Source organism: Pelobates fuscus, chromosome 4 (assembly GCF_036172605.1).
Source record: "Pelobates fuscus isolate aPelFus1 chromosome 4, aPelFus1.pri, whole genome shotgun sequence".
NCBI lineage: Eukaryota > Metazoa > Chordata > Amphibia > Anura > Pelobatidae > Pelobates > Pelobates fuscus.
In genome coordinates, this window is record NC_086320.1 from 250908183 (window position 1) to 250918182 (window position 10000).

Consider the following 10000-nt stretch of genomic DNA (forward strand, 5'->3'; position numbering starts at 1 on the left):
GCTGTATCTTTATCTATGTTGACACAGTGCATTTATTAAGCTGCTAATAAAAATAAATATGGACATTTTCTTTTCTCCAGTTTGCAGATTCTTTCAACTTTAATCCACATAAATGGCTTCTAGTGAACTTCGACTGCTCTACATTTTGGTATGTTACTGTATATGTTAATGGTCAGTAAAAGTGATACTTTACATAAATGTGAAACCTTTAAATACCAAGCTCTCTTTGTAGCATAATCATGAAATATGGATTGCAAAATTAGCACATTCAGTGAGTGATAAAACAACATTTCATGTATAGACTACTGTTTAGACAATGTGCAATGCAATTGTAACACTCATCAATACTCTTTATTTATTACAAATATATTGGGGGAGTTTATTATATACAATCTGAAAAGAAGAAATGCAGTTTGTCATATACAGTAGATGTAAACACAAATAATGAAAATTTCTAATTTTCCCACTAGTGTATTAGTAAGTAGCTTTATTGCTTTTATGGGAATAAATCTTCCTATAGGTTAAAACAATATCAATGCATATGTTTAATGAGGTAATATGAGGCAAAGAGGTGGTTATTTGTTGAACTCATGTACATATCTATATTTATATATATTTCCCACTACTGCCATAGCAATAAACAGAAACATGTAACCCATACTATACACAAACCCAGGGCCGCCATCAGGGGGTGACAACCATAACGGTTGTCATGGGCCTGGCAGACCTGGGGGGCCCGGCCACCTGGGCCCCACGTGTAGCGGCGGAACTGCCGCCGGTGCAGTTGCACCGGTGTCCGGACGCTGATGGGGCCCATCGAGTGGCCCATGCACTTAGGGCCATCCGATGGGCCCCATATCTTCAGGGGTCCGGTCAGCGCTGTGGCCGTGGTATAGCGCGACTGGGCCCCTTTAAAAAAAAATAAAAAAATGCCGCCGCAGCGCAAGTGCTGCTGGGAGGAAGTGGTCACTTCCTCCCAGCTCACTCCGTGCGGGAGGAGCGCGCGCCCGGCAATGAAGAGGGAGAGCCAGCCGACTGCCAGTACCATCAGCCCCAGCCAGCCACCCTCTTGCAAAGACAAGGTAAGAAACAGGAGGGTGGCTAGAAAAAATGAGCTGTGTGTGTGTGTCATTATGAATGTATGTATGCATGGATGTCAGTGTCTGTATGTGTGTATGTCAGTGTCTGTATGTGTGTATGTCTGTCTGTATGTATGTATATCTGTATGTATGTCTGTCTGTATGTCATTATGAATGTGTCTGTGTCTGTATGTCCTTATGCATGTGTGTCTGTATGTATGTTAGTATGTGTCTATCACTATGTACGCCTGTGTGTCTGTATATGTGTGTATGCCTATATGCGTAAGTATGTGTGTCTGTTAGTATGTATCAGTGTGTGTGTGTGTGTGTGTGTGTGTGTATCTGTGTCCTTTTGTATCAGTGAATGTGTTTGTGTCTGTGTGTGTATTCCTGTGGGCGGGATTTGGAGGAGGTCTCTGTGGGTGGTTTTGGAGGCAGGCCAGGGGCCCAGGCCCTGAGCTCAATTAGGGGCCCCAAAATGTCTGGTGGCGGCCCTGCACAAACCAATTATTGAACCATTCACTACATTAAGACTAACTCTTATCCAGCACATTAACCCTAGCATAAAAATAGAAGATACATATATTACTCCCACATCTGCTTATTCATTGCTTCACACTAACACTCACAGTTACAACTCTGAGCAAGGGTGGTACACAGGGTTGGTGCAAGGGGGTCATTGTCCCTCCAGCCCCTCTGTGTGTCTCATAGAAACATAAAATGAGACGGCAGATGAGAACCATTCGGCGCGTCTAGTCTGCCTAATTTTTAAAATATGTTCATTGGTCCCTGGCCTTATCTTATAGTTAGGAAGCCTTATGCATATTCCACGCATGCTTAAACTCCTTTACTGTGTTAACCTCTACCACTCCAGCTGGAAGGCTATTACATAAAGGGAATCAACACAGTAAAGGAGGAGACTATATTTAAAAGAAAAACTGCCACAACAAGAGGACATAGTCTTAAATTAGAGGGACAAAGGTTTAAAGATATTAAGAAGTATTACTTTACTGAGAGGGCAGTGGATGCATGGAATAGATTTACACCGTAAAGGAATTTAAGCATGCATGGGATAGGCATAAGGCTATCCTAACTATAAGATAAGGCCAGGGACTAATAAAAGTATTTAGAAAATTGGGCAGACTAGATGGGCCGAATGGTTCTTATCTGCCATCACATTTTATGTTTCTATGTCTATGTGTCCACTACCCTCTCAGTAAAGTAATACTTCCTGATATTATTTTTAAACCTTTGCCCCTCTAATTTAAGACTATGTCCTCTGGTTGTGGTAGTTTTTCTTCTTTTAAATATAGTCTCCTCCTTTACTGTGTTGATTCCCTTTATGTATTCAAATGTTTAATTCATATCACCCCGTCTCGTCTTTCCTCCAAGCTATACTTGTTAAGATCCTTTAACCTTTCCTTGTAAGTTTTATCCTGCAATCCATGAACCAGTTTATTAGCCCTTCTCTGAACTCTAAAGTATTAATATGCTCCTGGAAATACGGTCTACAGTACTGCGTACAATACTCCAAGTGAGGTCTCACCAGTGTTCTGTACAATTGCATGAGCACTTCCCTCTCTCTACTGCTAATACCTCTCCCTTTACAACCAAGCATTCTGCTTGCATTTCCTGCTGCTCTATTACATTGTCTGCCTACCTTTAAGTCATCAGAAATAATCACCCTAAATCCCTTTCCTCAGAGGTTGAGGTTAGGACTCTATCAAATATTCTGTACTCTGCCCTTCGGTTTTTACATCTAAAATACATTATCTTGCACTTATCCACCATAAATGTCAGTTGCCATAACTCTGGCCATTGTTCTAGTTTACCTAAATCGTTTGCCATTTGGCTTATCCCTCCTGGAACATCAACCCTGTTACATATCTTAGTATCATCAGCAAAAATACATACCTTACCATCAAGACCTTATGCAATATCACTAATAAAAATATTAACGCGAGTGGGTCCAAGTACAGATCCCTGAGGTACCCCACTGGTGACAAGCCTATGCTTCGAATATACTCCATTGACTACATCCCTCTGTTGCCTGTCACTCAGCCACTGCCTTACCCATTCAACAATATTGGAATCCAAGCTTAGATTGCAGTTTATTGATAAGCCATCTATGTGCAACAGTGTCAAAAGCCTTACTGAAATCTAGGTAAGCAATGTCTACTGCACCACCCTGATCTATTATTTTAGTAACCCAATCAAAAAAATCAATAAGATTAATTTGGCATGATCTCCCTGAAGTAAACCCATGATGTCTCTGATCTTGAAATCCATGTGTTTTTAGATGTTCAACAATCCTATGCTTTAACATGGTTTCCATTACTTTCCCCACTACTGAAGTAAGGCTTACTGGCCTATAGTTGCCCAACTCCGCCCTACAACCTTTCTTGTGAATGGGCAAAACATTTGCTAACTTCCAATCTTCTGGGACTACTCCTGTTAGCAATGATTGGTTAAATAAATCTGTTAATGGTTTTGCTAGTACACCACTAAGCTCTTTTAATAAATTTGGGTGTATTCCATCAGGTCAAATTGACTTATTTGTCCTTACTTTTGACAGTTGAAATAGAACCTCTTCCTCTGTAAACTCACATGTAACAAACTACTTGTCCTTTTTCTTAACTGAGGCCCCTTTCCTTCATTTTCATCTGTAAATACTGAACAAAAATATTAATTGAGGCAGTCAGCTAGAACTTTATCTTCTTCTACATACCGTCCTTCTTTTGTTTTTAATCTAACTAATCCTTGTTTTACTCTCCTTTTCTCATTTATGTATCTAAAAAATGTTTTGTCCCCTTTTTTTATTGACTTTGCTATTTTCTCTTCTGTGTGTGATTTGGAAGCACTTGTAACTTGTTTAGCCTCTTTCTGCTTAATCTTATAGATCATTCTGTCTTCCTCACTCTGTTTTTTTTTTTCATAATTACTAAATGCTAACTTTTTGTTTTTTACTATTTTGGTCACATGTGCGCAGTACCACATTGGTTTCTTGAATTTTTTGCTTTTACTGACAAGCCCAATGCAATTTTCTGTTGCCTTCAGTAGTGCAACTTTTAAATAATCCCATTTCTCTTGGACTCCATTTACATTGCTCCAATCTGATAATGACTCCTTTACACATATTCTAATTTTAGAAAAGTCTGGTATTTTAAAGTCTAAAACTTTTGTTTTTGTGTGGTGTGACTCAGTCACTGTTCTTATATTAAACCACACTGACTGATGATCACTGGATCCTAAACTTTCACCTATTGTAATATTTGATACCAAATCTCAGTTTGTTAAAACTAAATCTAGTATGGCCTCTTTATGAGTTGGCTCCTCAACGACTTGTTTTAGAGGCAATCCCAGTAGGGAGTTTAGAATATGTGTGCTCCTGGCACAAGCAGCTATTTTGTTTTCCAATTCACATCAGGAAGATTAAAGTCACCCATGATGATAACTTCCCCCTTCATTGTCATTTTAGCTATTTACTGAACTAGTAAATTATCTAACTCTACTATTTGTCCTGGGGGCCTATAGATCGCACCTACATGAGTTACTTTGTGATTACCAAATTCTAACGTAACCCAAACGGACTCCATGTTCGCCTTACTAACTTTTATTAGGCTAGATTTTATGCTATCCTTCACATACAGGGCCACCCCTCCCCCTTTCTTGCCTTCCCTGTCTTTTCTATATAAAGAGTACCCTGGTATTGCTATGTCCAAGTCTCCCCCTGCCCCTCTACGTCACTTTGTGTCCTCACTAGCCCCTACATGTATCTCATACCCCTCAAGCCCCTCCATGAGCTCACTTCCTTCCCCCCACCTGTCCCTCCATGTATGTTATTCACCCAGGCCCCCTGTGTCTCATTCCCCTGGACCCCCTCCACTGTTTCTCATTCCCCCTGCCCCCTCTATATCTCAAACCCAAGCCCCCCATGTGTTTTAATCTCCATGCACCCCATGTGTCTCATTCCACATTCCCCAAGTGTCTAAATCCCCCCAGCCCCTCCATGTGTCACAATACCCCAGCCCAGGTTGACTCAATCCCACAGCCCCCCCCATGTGTCTCAATCCCCAGCACCCCATGTATCTTACCCCCTTGTGTCTTAATCCCCCGCACCCCTTGTGTCTCAATCCCCCAGCCCCCCATGTGTCTCAATCCCCCCGCACCCCTTGTGTCTCAATCCCCCCGCACCCCTTGTGTCTCAATCCCCCCGCACCCCTTGTGTCTCAATCCCCCAGCCCCCCATGTGTCTCAATCCCCCAGCCCCCCATGTGTCTCAATCCCCCAGCCCCCCATGTGTCTCAATCCCCCAGCCCCCCATGTGTCTCAATCCCCCAGCCCCCCATGTGTCTCAATCCCCCAGCCCCCCATGTGTCTCAATCCCCCAGCCCCCCATGTGTCTCAATCCCCCAGCCCCCCATGTGTCTCAATCCCCCAGCCCCCCATGTGTCTCAATCCCCCAGCCCCCCATGTGTCTCAATCCCCCAGCCCCCCATGTGTCTCAATCCCCCAGCCCCCCATGTGTCTCAATCCCCCAGCCCCCCATGTGTCTCAATCCCCCAGCCCCCCATTTGTCTCAATCCCCCAGCCCCCCATGTGTCTCAATCCCCCAGCCCCCCATGTGTCTCAATCCCCCAGCCCCCTATGTGTCTCAATCCCCCAGGCCCCTATGTGTCTCAATCCCCCAGCCCTCTTATGTGTCTCATTCCCTAGATATACTTGTGTTTCATACAAATCTACTCAATCACCTCCCATAGCAATGTCTACACAGTCCAGCCACACATTTTCCTCATATGTAACACTGTTCAACCACAAGCTTAAACCACAAATCCCTTTAATCTGGTATAATCTATCTCTCATTCAGCATTAATAATGTGCTAATGTTAATGTGCTAATGTTGCTAATGTTAATTTTTAACATGGTTTTACATTAATTTTGTTTAATAGAATGAAGCTAATATGTAATCACGTGAATATCCTTTGTGCCTAGAGCACTTTTAAGTTTGATGGAACAGCATATTGACTCCTTAACTGGACACAATAGTCACCAAAACAAATTAACTTATGAAGCAGTTTTGTTGTATAGATCATGCCCCTGCAGTCTGTTCAATTCTTTGCCATTTAGGAGTTAAATTGTTTTGTTTATACACAGGGCCGGACTGGGAATTAAAAGCAGCCCTGGAAAAAAAATATTTGCCAGCCCCATAATGCGTCGCGCCAGCATAGTGTGCAGATACAGTGTTAGAACAGATAACTTAAAATTAAAAATTACTTTAACGTAAAAAGCGCACTCATAGGCTTCAAAATAAACAAAAGTGCAGATATATTTTAAGCAGATGTGAATCCCTGGTGGTCGCAGTGGGGAGAGTGAACTCTAGCCTGTAGCTCCAGGGCTAGAGTTCACCCTCGTGAGAGCCAAAGCGTTGCCATGGTAACTGCAGCAACGCTATATGCTCGCGCGAGAAGGACCCAGGGGAGCTGCTAGAGCTCCCGGGTCCTCTCTTCCTCCCGGCTGCCCGCACGGTGCCTGCGGAACGGGGAGGGAGATCGGCCAGCAGGGGAAAGCCTTGTGGGGTGGGGGGGGTGGAATTGCCTTGTTGCCCCCCCATCCACCAGTGGTATATACAGCCCCTATGTGTGTCTCTTTTTATCTCCAGCCCCTCTGTGTGCCTTTTTGTCTCCCCCCAGTCACTCTGTATATTTCTTTCACCCCTCACTGCTCCTTTGTGTCAATGTCTCCCCTCTCCTTCCCAGTCTCTATCCCGCCTCTTTTTCCCCCTCCCTTGTGTGTCTCTCTCATTTCTCCCTCTTTGTCTCTCCCTCCTCCACACCTCTCTTCCTCCCCCCTTTCCTTGTGTCTCTCCCTCCTCCACACCTCTCTTCCTCCCCCCTTTCCCTGTGTCTCTCCCTCCTCCACACCTCTATTCCTCCCCCCTTTCCCTGTGTCTCTCCCTTCTCCACACCTCTCTTCCTCCCCACTTTCCCTGTGTCTCTCCCTCCTCCGCACCTCTTTTCCTCCCCTTTTCCCTGTGTCTTTCCCTCCTCCGCACCTCTCTTCCTCCCCCTTTCCCTGTGTCTCTCCCTCCTCCGCACCTCTCTTCCTCCCCCCTTTCCCTGTGCCTCTCCCTTCTCCACACCTCTCTTCCTCCCCACTTTCCCTGTGTCTCTCCCTCCTCCGCACCTCTTTTCCTCCCCCCTTTCCCTGTGTCTTTCCCTCCTCCACACCTCTCTTCCTCCCCCCTTTCCCTGTGTCTCTCCCTTCTCCACACCTCTCTTCCTCCCCACTTTCCCTGTGTCTCTCCCTCCTCCACACCTCTCTTCCTCCCCACTTTCCCTGTGTCTCTCCCTCCTCCACACCTCTCTTCCTCCCCCCTTTCCCTGTCTCTCCCTCCCACACCTCTCTTCCTCCCCCCTTTTCCCTGTGTCTCTCCCTCCCACACCTCTCTTCCTCCACCCTTTCCCTGTGTCTCTCCCTCCTCCCTCCACCATCTCTCTATTCCCCTCTCTGTTTCATTCCCCATCCCCATTTACCTAGAGAAGTCAGGGGGGCCGGCCGCATTCCAGACTGGAGCCGCCGGGCCGGGTGGCAGCCTCACCGGTCCGGCGGCACTCCTGTCACTGATGATGCTGAGGGGGGAGGAGCATGTCTACCATGCTCCCTCGCGGTTCCCACAATCCCCAGCACATTATGCTGTATCAGTATGATGCTGTGCTGGGGTTTGTGGGAACCGCGAGGGAGCATGGTAGACATGCTCCTCCCCCCTCAGCATCATCAGTGACAGGAGTGCCCCCGGACCGGCGAGGCTGCAACCCGGCCCGGCGGCTCCAGTCTGGAATGCGGACGGCCCCCTCTGAGTGTGCCACCGGACCGGCTACACGGTAGCACCTATATGCACAGCCCCCAGGTGCCGCGGCCCACCGGGAATTTTCCCTGGTATCCCGGTGGGCCAGTCCGGCCCTGTTTATACAGCCCCAGACACACCTCCTTGCATGTGACTTACACAGCCTTCCTAATCACTTGCTGTAAAGTTAGATATAATATTTATACATCCTTTATTGTAAATTCTGCACTGTTAACAGCTTACTAGACCTTGCAGGAGCCTTCTCCTGTATGTGATTAAAGTTACATTTCCAGAGCAGAAGATATAAACTTTTAAAGTAAGTTACATCTCATTGCAAATGAGACCAATTTCTTTTCATGCTTGCCTGCTGTGTGAGTAAGAAACAAAAGTGATTTAACTCCTAAATTATTTATTGATAAAGCACCAACAAATTCTGTAGCACTGTACGATAGGTGGACTAACAGACATGTAATTGCAACAAGACAAGCTGGACTGCTTAAGGAAGCTAAAGTTGTTTTATTGACTATATTCAATAATTTAAGATAATCAAGGTTTTATTATACAATTTCTAAATACAGCTACACTTAACGAATATTTGAACATTACATGAAGAATCAACACCACTATTCCTGATGTGAGCATGTCAGACTTCCTGAATTTCTAGTATTCTCACGATTGACAAACCAGATGTTTTATTTAAAGGATACCTGTACTGTATTTTTGTAATTTCAGTAATAGATTATATAGGCAGTTTTATTTATACATTGTGCTAGCGATTGCGCTAGCAAATGTATTGATTTTCTAGTATTTCACCTCTAAGACTACCTATCAAATTGCAATATGCCAGCTTCAGCAATAGAACAGAGCATTAATTGCATGTGTGTGTCCCCACTGGTAATGATGGGTTGGTGGGGGTAGGAATTTCTTTAAGGGACTAAGACATAGATGGGAAAGATTAGGGAGAGGAAAAACAATAATACCTGACTGAGAGACAGACTTTAAAAAAGGATTTGTGCAAATGAAAATATTAAGGAATGGAAACTCTGAAAAGAAAGAGAGGCGAAAGAGTGAGGTATAAAAAAAGTTGCGCAGAACAAAGTTGAGGCACCAAAGGATAACCTAAGAAGGGAGAAATTCTTAGAATTAAGTAGAAAAAAAGAGATAAAAAGGCTTGGGAGAGAGATGGTATACGTTATGAGTAACAAGAATTTGGAATTAGTTGAATTTTTTATGAAAACTGGGAAGGAGAGGGCTAACAGTAAATATCCATAAGAAGTACTGTTTACAGAAATCCAGCATAAAATACTAAATTCTCTGACAGGATCAGAAATCAGTACATATATAAATTAACACTATTAAATTGTATTTCTTGTCTTTAAAATATTTCTATAGACCTATATAAAATTAGAAGTATATTTATATTTCTTAGCTTAAGTCAGAAGTCTCAAATTCTAATTACTTGAGGCCACTGACCAAGTCATGATGCCCATTTAAAAAAAAAAAATGAAAATTAACTACAGACATTGCTAGTTCACCAATACTATATCTTATTCACTAGTCCCCCCCCCCCTTTTTTTTTTTAACCAACAGCATTACTCATCAGCATGCCATGTACTTACCAGTACTCTATTATCCCACCTATTCTAATTTTGTTCACTTGCACCCTCATCCTATTCACCAGGCTGTCATCTTATAAAACCCCAGTCTTATTTACCAATCCTCCTAATGATTTTATTCACCAGGCCCCATGAGTCTACAGGAAGAGTTACATTTCCGACCCATATATATATATTTTTTTTATCTTAGGGCAGGTTTAGCGTGGAACTCAGATGCCTAAAACGCTATCTTGACAGTGAAAAAACAATGCATGCAAGTCAGCCAAGTTATTTCACAGTCTAATTTGTGCAGCAACAGCCTGCTTCTACCCCTACTGCACTCTATTTTCTATTATGCTCAGCATCTGTATGCCTTATGTCCACCATCACATGCCGCAGGTCACAAGAAGATGGTCCGCTGGCTGGAAATGACCTGTAGTCAAAACTTTCACACCTCTGGTTAAAGGACCACTATAGGCACC

The 10000-nt window shown here is 43.8% G+C and overlaps 1 protein-coding gene across 1 annotated transcript in view; it reads left to right on the plus strand.

Annotated features, from left to right (window-relative positions):
- The window catches only part of DDC (dopa decarboxylase), a 493139-nt gene that overhangs the window by 287944 nt on the left and 195195 nt on the right, over positions 1 to 10000 (plus strand). The window contains exon 9 of the mRNA XM_063452033.1: positions 81 to 148. Coding sequence (XP_063308103.1) covers positions 81 to 148 — 68 coding nt within the window. The remainder of the gene's footprint in view (positions 1 to 80; positions 149 to 10000) is intronic.